Source organism: Podarcis bocagei (assembly GCF_964188305.1).
Source record: "Podarcis bocagei genome assembly, chromosome: 3".
NCBI classification, from domain to species: domain Eukaryota; kingdom Metazoa; phylum Chordata; class Lepidosauria; order Squamata; family Lacertidae; genus Podarcis; species Podarcis bocagei.
In genome coordinates this window covers 23,345,125-23,358,632 of record NC_138127.1, presented here as the reverse complement: position 1 = coordinate 23,358,632, position 13,508 = coordinate 23,345,125, and the positions used below count along the sequence as shown (strand labels likewise).

Here is a 13,508-nt window from a genome sequence, read left to right as displayed (position 1 = left end):
AGCCAGGTATATGCAAAATACACAGAATTAAAGAAGTCTGAGCACAGTAATTTTCCATAAAACTCTACTTCTGGTTGTAGGGCTGGCCCAAGACATTTTGCTACCTTAGGCTGCCCCAACTCCAACTGCATACTGACAGTTGAATATTATTCTAACACATGTGATGGAACAATATCTTCTCACTGAAAGCTGACTAAAATAAATTATGTCTCAAACATATATGCACTGCTATTTTTCAATAGGATGTATATGTACTGTACTGTTTTTCAAACATATGTAGGTGGTTGTTATGATTGATAAAAAGCAAAGCCATTTAAAACCATTACTAGGTTCATAATAGTTTGTTGTTGGTATGCATTTTCTCAGTTAATGGAGCCTAAAATCACAACAATAAGCATGGGGGGGTGGGGGTGTCCATGAAATTCTTTGGTGTGAAAAAGGGGGTCCTCGTTAAAGTTGGGAACCACTGTAGTAATATATATTGTAGCCAATGCCTTGTATAGAATTTATTTAGTTCCACTGTTTCATGGCACTTTAGGGAACTGCAGGCCTCTGAAGTTGTCATCAGAATTGAAATAGTTGACACAGAGGTCTTCAGCTTCCGGTCTACTGTGGGTAGCGTCTTCACCTCATTGCGCTCACTGACTGAGAGCGGGCTGTCTCGAAGGAGACAAAAATACGAGTTTCATTCTCCTCACTGATCAGACCTATGTGGACCTCAAACTGCAGCTGCTTCCAAAGGACCCATTCATCTGCAAAGTCCTTGTGTGCATAGCACAGGGCTCCTGGAGGTTCAAGTCATTGTGTCATACCTGTGTGTTGTTCATGTTGTCCTACAGCTGTCTTTTAAAAAGACAAAAAACAACAACCCTTCAGCCATCATGGTCCACTAAGATAGGTTGGGTTTTTCGGTGCTCGGATCCTGACTGCTATAAACCTTTAAACTGCAGGGTGACGCTGGTCCTGCAAACATTCAGCAGGAAACTTTCTGGCCCCTCACTCAAAGACTGGAAAGAGACCATGATGCAATGGCAGAGAACACACTTCAAGTCTAGAACATCTTATATGTTCAATGTCTAACATCTCCCATGAAAAAGAACTCATAACAGGGCTGGGAAAGACCACCACCTGGGATTGGGAAATCCAAACCCTGTCAAAGGAGAAAATATGAGGCTCCAGCTGGTAGAAGGAGCAATGACTTCTTCAGTCACATGTGTCCCACTCTGAAACTTAATTGTCAATTTCATAATGCCATATAAATCTATGGTACGACCGCACTTGGAAAACTGTACAATTCTGATTGCCTCACCTCAAAAAGGATATTGCAGAGTTTGGCAAAGGTTTAGAAAAGGGCAACCCAAATGACAAGGGTTTGCAGCAACTCCCCTATGAGAAAAGGGTGCAAAATTTGAGGCTTTTTAGTTTAGAAAACAATGCATGTAAGGGGCGACATGATGGAGTGTCATGAACTGGCAGAACTATGGGGAGGAGGAAGATGATCCCAGCGAGGGGTGTAGCAGGGATTGGGACACACTGGGCCAAGCTGGGGTTGGGGAAGTATTCACAGGGTGATGGAGGACGGCAAGGGGATAGAGGTCAGTGCACAGGAACCAGAGCAGCAGGATCCATCACCACAGCGACCCCTGTCCCCATGAACACAGAGGGCTCTGAGGCCTAGGAAGCAGCAGGAGGGATGCTCTAGAAGGCTGGTGCAGGCAAGAGCTCACAGCCCAGCTCCCTAGCTGGCCAGGTGGGGCTCACTAGCTCTGGGAGGAGGTCTATGAGTCCTTAGCTAGAGTAGGTTCAGAACAGGTGAGGGTCTCATGCCTCGTCAAGCCCAGATGCAGCAATCAGCATGCAAAGTGTACAAGGAAAGCAGAGCTGAGGTGCTGGGTCTGCTCAACCTCTCAGAGGCTCTGCTGAGCGGGTGTAGCTCCTAAGTTGTGGTGCTCCTACCCCACAGCGCTGAAAGTGTGCCTTTTTACATTGGCATTTGACACTTGAATATATTTTTAGGACCCACCTTATTTTGTGATTTTAAGGGTTATTTGTTTTTTAAACTATTTTTATTATTGTGTTTTAATATTGTAAAGGGCAATAAATAAAACAAACAAATAAAATCACAGCTATGACCTATGATCTTTAACAATAAAGAGGGATATACACTGGTTGAAACTCTCTCCTACAGCATCCTCTCACGCGTGTCTTTATCTATTCAACATCTTTCTAGGTCCTGAATTACTGAACGTGATTATATGCATCATATACAGAACGCCACAACACACATTACACGTTGATCAATACACACAGAAATGATCCATTACAGTAAATTGCCACTACAAAAATTAATGTGTAATAAAATAATGCTATCTGTTATCCATAGGGAGATTATGGTGATTCCATTTCTTACCTATCCTTCACCATAAGGTACCAGGGCAGGTTACAGCAATTTAAAAAACACAATATTAAAATGAGTTTATGCAGTGGAAGATTACATTTACTGAAGTAGACTGTAAGATTAGGCTTACTAGTGATATACTCCTCCGAGTATACATTAGGGATAATATGAAGGGAAAAGAAGATATGTTGGCTGAAATCATAGATTAGAAAAAGCTAACATCTGTGCTTTACCCTTTGCATTTGGCTTCTATATCATTTGTGTGCTTGCATGTTTTTCATTTCCATTTATTTATTTAACATTTATAGCCCACTTAATATTTTAAAATCTCTATCAGTATACAATATAAACAACTTTGCATATAGTTATAATCCTAATCTGTATTTACCTTGGCAAATAATTTCAAAAGATTCAGGGGTATCTTCAAAACATAATACATCAACCATTTTTGCCCTTATCCCTTATATGCAGGATTGCTTCATCTACAGTCACTAAGAATTAACATCACAAGTTATAAAAGTGCCTTAGAGTCACCGTCCCCAAATGTAATGGATGGGGTTTTCCAGAGCACTTAGCATTGACCTAACTTTGCTCCCAGTGCAGCCTTTGGTAAAAACGCCAACTGACTTCACTTGGAAGGAACTGAAGGGAGCGCTGAGCGCTACTGAAAACAGCCGCGTTTACAGATTTTCCTGGTGTAGGCTTTGTACTTAACAGCAGAAAATAAATATACCCACTGCCTCTGAATATCTTTAAGCCATATTGTGAGGTCAGATATCTCAGTGGAGATCGGCAGCATCATTTGAGATCCCCTTGCTAAGACGACAACCAGCACCAAAGGAAAATGCAGCTTTTACTAGCCCGTTTTTTGATGCTACGGCACAAGAAGACACCACAATACAAGGATGGGGCTGGTTGCTTTGCTACACCAACAGTAGTTGTCATCTGGAATTCCTTCCTTCCTTTCTGCTTCTGAGTAGGAACCTGTGTTGAGACAATGGCCAGAGCACCAAGTTCTTTGTAGCTGCTGAGTTGTTACCTTTTTCTCTTTTGAAAGAGGAAGTTGGAAGAGTGATGCTTTAACCCACTTTCCCTTTCGCCTCTTACATTATTTTCAAGGCTCAGGTTAATATCTGAATTCTACCCAGATCTCCTGGGGAACTGATGTGTGTGCAAGCACTCTCTCTTCCTTTCTGTCTCTTGAGGGGAGCGGGTGGTGTCTGCCCACAGCACTCAAAAATCCAAATGTGTCCATTGGCTGAAAAAACACTGGAAATCCTTGAAGATATATATATATATATATATACACACACACAAACTTTTCTGTTTTCCCCCTGAGGTTTTGGTTTCTCTTGGAGGGAAGTGGGCCAACATACAATATAGAATAACTAGATCAGCCTTCTCCTGGTGACCTCCAGGCATTTTGGACAACCACTCCCATCATCCCTGACCACTGGAAGTCAAAGTCAAAGACCTCTGGAGGTCCACAAGTAGGGGAAGGTTTGAATATATGGTCAATCTACAAAGCACATTAAGTATTTTTTTCATGTCGTAAGCCACCTTGAGCATGGTTTGAATTGTGGAAAGGCAGCATACAAATAAAATTATGTATATATTATGTATACATGCCTCCATCAGGAGCCAAGCCAGCGTTGTAGAACTTTCTTGCAGCTCAGATCAGATAGGCCCCCAAAAAACAATCAAGCAGTGTATAAGTTTTATGAAATGAATAAATATTGAACTTCCAGTGCCTACTGGAGACTTTTTTTAAAAAAAATGTATCTCTATTGTATTTATTGAGTTCACTGCTTTCAGACAGTTGTAATTACGTGGTATATAAATTGTTAAATTAAATTAATAATAATTAATGCACATTGGTGCATATTAATTAATATGTAATAAGTTGCTACCCTGTTTGGATTTTTCTCTGCTAACAATAAGCCAGCAAAGCTCTCTACATTTTTCAGTTTATTTCATTTGTTTCTCCTACTGCATTTCTATCCTTATTTGCTGCACACAACCTGCTGCCTCCTCTTAAGGTGCCATTTTAATTGGAGGGCCAACGCATTTTGAAGTTCGTTTTTCCCAGGTACAAAATACTATAATGTTTTCCCCCCAAAGGTGCTTTTATTGCTGTTGGCACTGATGCACTAGATGTGGTTGCCTAGGTGTCTCTGGTAACAACTTGATACAGTATTCTCTATGACTAGAAGCACAACCTGTCTGTGCAGAAGTTAAGACCTGCTGAATTCAATGGGGGCTTACTCCTAGATAAATGGAATTAGCATTGCAGCCTAAATTACTGGTGAGTGACACAACACTCCCATGCCTGTGCTATTTCAGTTTCGCTTAGTTTTGTTTAATTCTTTAGGAGCAGTATAGCCACCTGCACAGAAATAAATATCTAGACAATTGTTAAGGGAGACAAAAGCGTAGCCACTCCTTCTCTATTAAGGGCAGGCAGGCGGGATATTGCATTACGCCACTGACACAGTTACTTGCAGGAGAATCACACCTTCGCTAAAATATATGATTTGGGTGAGTCTGTGGAAAGGCCACGTAGGATATATGGCCGGAGAGCATCACAAAGGCCAGGGAAACCACCTAAGTCAGCATGAGTAAGCCAGACCAACACTTCCAATTTAGCTAGCTATGAGGACAAATGTGGCATCATGCAGGATTACATTAAACACATTTTTATTTTTGTAATCCAGAACAGCAGCAGCTTTGGGCATTTTAAGAGGTGCCAACAAGTGAATGCAAGAGTGCATTGTTACTGGCTTTTGACTCACTGGAAGACTGGCTCACAGCACCATCTAACATGTCTCCACTCAAAACTTAAGTTCCACTAAGTTCAATGGGACTTGCTCCCCAAAAACTGGGCATAGGGTTGCAGCCTCAATCAGTGGCTTTTCATCTTTAGCCTGGTGACCTGTTTTAGTTTTGTTATCACAAACTGGTGTGAAATCTTTCAAGTTTCCCAGAGCTCTTCATCAGGATAGATTGCATGCAAACCAGGAAGGGCAGGTACAGGGGAAGAGAAAGAGAAAGAGAAAAACTGGTTGGTGGTAGCACCATGAGTACATCTAGTAAGAGTCTTAAAGCACAATGCAGGAAGCAGCAGCATACATTCATCATCATCATCATATTATTATTATTATTTATTGAATTTATATACCACCCTATACCCGCAGGTCTCAGTGCTCTGCAAAAAAAGCCCCACTTGAATGTCTGCTACCTCCTCCCACATTTTGCCTGCAGACTCTTACCAAATGTAGACTCATGGTGCTACAGCCAGCCACGGTCTCTCCCCTCCTACTTTGCTTCCCATGGCCTGATGAAGAGTTCTGGATAACTCCAAAGCCTGCACCCCTCATTTGTGCTGCTTTATTCATATATTTATTTATTTATTTGCATTCCATTCATGAATCACTTCCTACGAAACAACTTGAAGTGTTTTAACCATTAAAAACGTCAACAAGATACATAAAACAAATTTCATATATAAAAACCATTCAAACAGTTTCTTATGGGCCAAGATAGCTACGTTTATTGTTTTACTTGCTTCTTGACAAAGCATTGACCTCAGCGACAAAACGCAGCATTAGAAACTCAGATGTATAATCTAATCGCCAAATGGCACCTTAAATTGTTTTCCCCCACCGCAATGAGATTTATTATTATCATCATCATCATCATTTCTATACTGCTTTATATTTTAAACAAATCTCAAAGAGGTTTACAACACATAAAATGTCAAATAAAACAATCCAAAATAAAACAAATTCAAGCTTCAAGGAAAATATTTCAGATCCTTCTCTAAGTGACATTTTGCTTTCCCCAGTCGCCAACCTGGTACCCAGAGACCTTCACGTGGTAGCACCTGGACCCACAGCAGTCGAAAAACGCACCTGGCTATTTTCCAACACTGCCAAGAATAGTCATTTCCCCAAGCCTCTTTCCCACAAAAAGAAGGGACTGCCCATGAAAGTTCAAGTAAAACATTCTTTCCCTCAAAATTATTGTTCTCCAAGGGTCATTATTCCTTGAAGGACCACAAGGGAATGCTTCTTACAATATAACATAATGTAATGTAGTACTTCTTCAACAAGAACTTTGTGGCCCTCCAGATATTGTTGAACTATGGCTCCCATCATCTCCCTGGCTAGCTGAGGCTGGTGGGAGTTGGAATCCAACAGCATCCACAGGGTGCCAGGTTCCTCATCCCTACCATAACCTCGCGTTTGGGGCAGGCCATGCCACACAAAAACCACCTTGTAGGTGGACTTTTATCAACCTGAAGCTAAAGGAACAGGGCTAGTAAGAAGCTGTCAGCCCTATTTGCATACTATTCTAAGTTCTCCCTCTTTCCTACTGCACAAAGCACATTATCCACTTTGCCATGTGCCAAGCTTCTCCTGAATTGCTCTTGATTCCAGAAGGGAAATGCCCAACCGAAAGCCCACTTTCTCGTACCTGACGCAGCAGCACCTTTATTATTACTCGGGTGGCTTTGAACAAAATGTGTGGGTGCACAAGCCTAATGGAAAGAAGTTCCTTTCGGTACCACAGCCCTTTTGAACACTTGATCGAGCAACGTAAACTCATCTAGCTTTAAAGTGCAATCCTCAAAGAGCTGTGTTCAAATGTTAACTTTCCAGAGGCGTCCACAAATTCCTTCAACGAAAGCTTGGAAGGCTCCCACTACAACCTCCTGGAATAGATTTTAAATACTGAGGGCCAAAATGGCAGAGCAGAGAGCAACCGTGGCCAAAATTTTCTCTTTTCTTTTCTTTTCAAGCAAGCAAGCCACAAGTCATGTCTGGAGCTTGGGAAAGCCCTTCTCCAGTGCCTGAAAAGCTCTTCCATGATGCCTCAGTGACGATGTATCTTTACTATACCTGGCCAGAAAGCAGTGCAGCAGGAGAGAAGCAGGCAAGGGGGCAGTTCTATCTCTCTGCTCTAGGCAGGCTCACACCTGCTTTGGCCCAGGTGTGCCACCAAAACCCACTGGCTATGCTGCTTGCGGCAGGTGTGGCACAGGTTGGCTGCCCCAGTGCTCCCAGCAGCAGCATGGTGCAGAATTTTATTTAAATGGCCTTGGGCCTCACACCCTCTGCCAGCCTCACCTATATTGCAAGGCTGTCATGAGGCTCACAAATAACACCTTTTTTTGTCAATGGAGGCAGAATACAAACTAGCAGCGTTCCTTTAGAAATCTATTCAATACAATGCCACCTTAAGCATGCCACAAGGAAGCAAAGCCACTGTTTAGGGCTGGGCTGTTGATGTAGGGTGCTGTGTTAAAGGGTGCAGCAGAAAGTTTAAATAGTTATAAGTGAATAGTAGGCAGGGGTTAAGGGAATGGACCAAACGTCTGTAACATTTCAGCTCTCCTGTTATCTTTCCATATCTTTATTTATAAAGACATACTTTCACTGTTACATTGACATGCACTCTGCTATTCCTATTCCTCTCCTCTCCCAAGATTATCAACCACACCCCAAGGGTTGCAAACAGCTGCCTTCTGTTCTCACGGCACCATAACCCTTAAACAGCAGCAAAGTCGAGCCATTTCGTTCCCAATTACTGGGCCTTAGTGTACATTTGTGCAATTGATGGTGGCAACTGCCACCACTACTGCAGAAATTCAAACCCCAGTGCAGATCAGAGGAGGAAGAGGCAACACCACAATGAGAGACTGACGCTGTGCCCCCCCCCCCCGGCTCCATCACTCGCAGTAGACAGCATAGAAGTTGAGAGCCTGCAGGGATTCCATATTTCCCATCTATTATAGATGACACTGCTAGCAGGGGGGAGAGGAGAGGAACAAACACCAGAACTTGCACCTCAGAAGTCATTGTTTGGGATTCCACCCAAAGAGAAACGCTTCCCCATATGCTTACACACCTTCCGTGAAAGCCACTAAACCTGATCTTCCACATAAACACATGGAAGCAGAAAATCCACCGGGAGGAAAAGGAATGTTTTGAACACCAATAGGGGGGCTTAAATATGAGCTAGAAGGGTTGTGTTCTGCAATCTAGACTGCCCTTTCCATCCAAAAAGAAGGCAGGCCTCGAGCATAAAGAAAAAGCCTGATCCCCCTTTACAGGCCCAACTACACACCTATTTTTATACAGGAGATATAAATTTGGAGATCACATTAGACTCGAATACACTTATTTGCAGGAGGAATAGAAAATATAGTCATGTAAGGCATCAGATGGGGGTAAAAAACGAGGCTGAGGAAAGGAGAAGGGGTGGACTGGAGAACACCCAAATATGGCATCTACCAACACTCTGATTTACACACAAGCACACACAGACACACACCCTTTTGCAGCTTGTGATCTAGGGCATGGAGCCTGTCAATTGTCCAGTTCCACCAACAGGTATATATATATATATGCACAACCGTTTTTGTGAGGTAGCGAGACATGCAATTCTTTGCATTTATCACGTTAAAATGCCTCTTGGTATCTCGAATACATACTTGGCCATCTCTTCCTCCCCGTTTCGGTACAACACAGCCCAGTGAAAAATGTTGTTGCTGCCATTGTTTTAAAGGGAGGGAGGCAGGAGGGAAGAGAAAGACCCACCCCAAATGGAGAATTCCTGCAGGTGGTTGATGTTAACAACAAGGCACACACACACACCACAAAGTCCCACGGCAGCTAGGCTGGGCTCCGTTTCAACCAGGTGGGGGCAGCACGGACTTTTGAAGACTCTGCCTAGGGAAACCCCACCCCATCGGACCCTCCCAAAATAGACAGAGTTGTTATTATTATTATTCGCAGAGGAATTCTTCCTAAAGGTGGAATGGGAATGCCTGTCGTCCAGCTTATCTTTCAGAAGCACATACACATGGCTTGGCCCCCCATTCATTCACAGACCTCGCCTTCCTTTGCCTTCCGGTTTACGCATCGCCTCCCCCCCCCTCCACGCCAGTTATTTAGGAGAGGCCATGGAAGAAGGTGCAGGAAGAGTTTCCAAGGCAAGAGCATAGGAAGTTCTATGAGGAGTGGAGGAAAGGTACCCTGAGTGTGACCCACAAGCAAGCATGAAAGCACCCCTCTCCCTCCCTCCTTCCTTGCGCCATTCATAAAAAGTCTGCCTCTGCTTCAGCGCCTCTCCTTCCTCGCCCTGTCGGGAGCACCAGCTCCCCCACCTTCCCTGCCTCCCTCCCTCCCGCGGCGAAGGAGAGAGTGCATGAATGGAGTGCGCGAGGGAGGGAGTGGAAGACTGCCTGCCAGCCCGGCCTCTGGCTTACTTGAGCATGGCCTCTTCCTTCTCTTCCTCTTCCTTCTGCCGGTCCATCACAGCCATAATAATGTTCCTCTCCTCTTCCGTCAGGTGGCTCAGGTCGGGCAGCTCCTGCATGGGAGGCGGCACGGTGGGTGGGCGAGGGCCGCGGGGCCCCAGCGAAGCCGGAGAAGAAGCCATGTCCCCCCTCGCCTCGCCAGCACCTTGACACCTTTGGGCAGCGGCAGCCCAAGCACGCCTCGCCTCCTCCTCCTCCTCCTCCGCCGCCGCCTCTTCTTCCTCTTCTTCCTCCTCCTCCTCCTTTTACACGGGAGTCCTCTGATCATCAGCAGCAGCCAGCAGCTCTCGGGAAGCGGCGGCAGGAGAAGCAGCAGCAGAGGCAGCCACGGCAGGAGAGCGAGAGGAGGAGGAGGAGACCCAGCCTTTCATGGTCGCTCGCATCCACCCCAGCCCGGGCTGGCTAGTCACGGAGGGGCTGCCTTTGTTTTGGTCCCTTCCTAGGAAGCGCTGGGGAAGGTGCTCCGCAGCCCTGGGCAGCCCATCCTCACCGGCGGCGAGGAGCAGGCAGGCAGGACCGTGCAGCAAAGACAGCCAGCCAGCCAGCTCAGGATTACAGCACCCAGGCTCTGTGCACTGTCAGGGCTGGAGGGGAAGGGCGGATGCTGCTGCTGCTGCTGCTGCTGCTCTGCTAGAATGCTCCACCACTGCTGCTGCTGCTGCTGCTGCTGCTGCTGCTGCTAGTACGGGAGCGGAGTGGGAGGGAGGGGAGTTCGGTGTCAGTTAGGCGGAGTCCAAACTACTCCACTCCTGGGGGATGCTGAGGGCTGTCTCTTACAGACAATACGGGCAGCGTTTCGTTCCAGGGCGTGCACCCCCCTCCTGGGCACCTTTCTTGCAACCGAGGCGGTGGAGCACTGGACTTAGATCTAAAGGAGCAAAGGTGGTCTATTTTGTTGTTGTTGTTTTTGTTGTTGTTGTTGTTCGCTCTTGGAGGCTGCGATTCTCCAACTCGGATTTATTTACCTGCGAGCAAGCGGTCCCCTCCCCCTGCCTGCTGAAATCTAACAGCCCCTCTTCTTCTGATTAAAAACAGGACTAGGAGTAGGCAGCAAGGCTAAATCCTAAAGCATGCTTGATTCGACATAGCCCCCATCTCCCCCCCGTCGAAATGAGTGGCTTGAAGGATCATGCTTAGGATCAGGTTGCACACTTTCTTGGTAGCGAGCCCCACTGAATTCAGGTGTAGATGTAAAGTGTGTAGGGCTCAGGCTGCAATCCTAAGCATACTTAACATGGGATAGGCCCCACTGAAATCCAGAACAATTGCTTCCTGGGATCAAACCTTGGGTTTTGCGTTTCCCCCACCACCACCACCACCTCTGTAGCACACCGCCTTTATGCACAGTGTGCCTGTGAAGATTATGTGGGGCCAAAAAATGAAGAGACGGTTTTAAATCAAATGTGCATGCTAGCCAAGGATACTGACAAAGAGCCTTGTAGCACCTTAAAGACGAACACAATTATTATGGCATAAACGTTCGGGGAACGGAGTGCATTTCATCAGATGTGATGAAATTATCTGCAGATGATTTGGAGAGAGCTTTAACACATCATAAATGTGTTAAACTCTGTGTTGTTTTTGCTGCAATCAACTAAGATGGACCCCCCTCTGGAAATGAGAGCCACTGTGTATAACTTGCATTCGCATTGCTGACTGGGAGAATACAAAAGCTGGTTGCATCTAGAATATTAACCCAGTCTATTCAGAAGAAATTCCTGTTGAATTCTATGGAGCTTACTCCCAGATAAGTGGGGTTAGGCTTGGAGCCTAAAGCATCCTATCTGGATGGAGGAAAACACCTTCTGTTCAAATCCTAGGTTAGCCTTTGATTTGTTTGCCTTGGACAATTATCAGCCTCATATGCTTATCTGTACATTTGCTGTCACTATTACAACCATGAGACAACCAGAGAAAGTGGGTCTCCTTTGTTCTGGGGCCACACAACTTAGTCATGAAAAACATTACACATTACATTTTGTAAACATTCAGCAAAATTACAGAACTCGAATTGCAGGGGGGATTCAAATTGGGAGAATATAAATTAGCTTTCTCCCCCAAGCAACTTTATATTTAGATAACTTGCCCCATTTCATTCACTTTTAGAATGTACTCTTTGCCCAAGATATCTCCAGTTTCTTTGAAAAAAACCATCCCCACCTGTAGTCCTGTATCAATATTAAATCCCTTTTTGTATTTTATACTTAAGTGATGCTTATACATTTCTTCCATGAAAAACACTTTGATGTATGAAATCACATGACACGTGAATTTACTTCATTATACTGTATATTGCACTTGCACAACATCTAGAAGGCATAGTCAACAAGGGCTTTCTGGTGCATAGACCATCAAACAGTGGCTCCCACTCCAGGGAGCCTGGGCACCCACAAAATCTTTGCCCATCCTCTGCCCCCTGTCACTGCCAACCATCGCCTTACCTCTGGCAGTCCAGTGGAGCGCTCAGGCCATGGGGCTTCAATTGGGGCCCACAGTGGCTGCAGACGTGCTTCTGGGGTGCATTTGCAGCCACAGCAGACCCCAACAGAGGCCTCATGGCAGGGGCGCAAGCCCCAGCCCAGTTGTCACCACTGCGCCAGAGCACACTCCCTGCACTGCGCCACCATGACATCACAATGTGACACCATGATGTTACAGCATGGGGCACGTGTACTGGGCACCCACAGGCTGGAGCCAAAGTTGGAGCTGCTGCCATCAAACATGACCTGGGAGTGCTTTTCATGTGGTGCCTACCTGTTCACATCACTTCATTATTATATAAAAGCAGCTTTGGGAAGAGGGAAGCAACGGGTATAAGGTTTGCTTAGCCTTTTCACCACCAGCTACTTCCCCATTCCAAATGGTTTGGTAAGCCTTGAATCCCAAAGAGGTGAAGCTGTTCTGCTATGTGTGTGATTTAGAACAGAGATGTTGCAAGCAGAAGAAGGGCTAAGCAGCCCTACTTCTTACCGCTTGGTTACTCTGAATTCCCTCTCCCAACGCTTCTTTTCTCGAAAACAAACACAAAAATTTCGCACAGTATGTAGAACTACAACAATGTACTCTGTGTGGCACTGATGCGACCCTTGAAGATGGCTTAGAACAGGGGTCTGCAACCCGCGGCTCCGGAGCCGCATGTGGCTCTTTTACACCTTTGCCGCAGCTCCGGGGCGGATACTAGCGAGGGGAGGAGGCGCATTGTGAGCCCCGACACTCCCCACTGTGGCGGGCGCTGTACTGGCTGTGACGTCGCATGGGGGCGGTGCGTGCGTTAGTCACGCACCGTCCCGACGTCACCTTCCCGCCTGCTGTCAGATCGCGGCTCCGGAGATATATTTGTTTTAAATGACGTAATGGTTTTGCGGCTCCCAGTTTTTTTCCCTTCGAAAACGGGTCCAAGTGGCTCTTTTTGTCTTAAAGGTTGCAGATCCCTGGCTTAGAAGCTTCAGTAGGCTCAAAATGCCCTAGCCAGACTCTTAACAGAAATTTGCCGGGTATTGCATAGAACTCAAAAAATGTTTCAATGCTGTTGGCTACCAGTTTGTTTCCAGGCTCAATTTGAGGTGCCAGTGCTTACCATTAATACCCTAAATTAGCCCTCTAGATATTTTGGACTACAGCTCCCATGAACTCCAGGCAGAATGGCTATGCTGAATAGCGCTGATGGGAATTGTAGTCCACCTCTAGAGGGCACCAAGTTAGTGAAGGCTGCCGTAAATGATCTGGGGTCAGGCTTCTTAAAAGCAACCTCACCCACTTTGTGTGTTCTGGTCAGCATCTGAGATC

The 13,508-nt window shown here is 45.6% G+C and overlaps 2 protein-coding genes across 50 annotated transcripts in view; one reads left to right on the top strand and one right to left on the bottom strand.

Moving 5' to 3' along the window:
- RIMS1 (regulating synaptic membrane exocytosis 1) overlaps positions 1 to 10,386 on the bottom strand; it is a 245,825-nt gene extending 235,439 nt beyond the window's left edge. For all 47 annotated transcript variants that reach the window (XM_081186852.1, XM_081186854.1, XM_081186896.1 and 44 more), the window contains exon 1: positions 9,672 to 10,386. In XM_081186852.1, coding sequence (XP_081042978.1) covers positions 9,672 to 9,844 — 173 coding nt within the window. In that variant the 5' untranslated portion in view covers positions 9,845 to 10,386. The remainder of the gene's footprint in view (positions 1 to 9,671) is intronic.
- Positions 10,387 to 10,494: 108 nt separating this feature from the next.
- The window catches only part of ASRGL1 (asparaginase and isoaspartyl peptidase 1), a 68,097-nt gene continuing 65,083 nt past the window's right edge, over positions 10,495 to 13,508 (top strand). For 2 of the 3 annotated variants that reach the window (XM_081186936.1, XM_081186941.1), the window contains exon 1: positions 10,495 to 10,604. The gene's annotated coding sequence lies outside the window, so the exon portion shown is untranslated. The remainder of the gene's footprint in view (positions 10,605 to 13,508) is intronic. The other variant, XM_081186940.1, reaches the window with a different exon arrangement.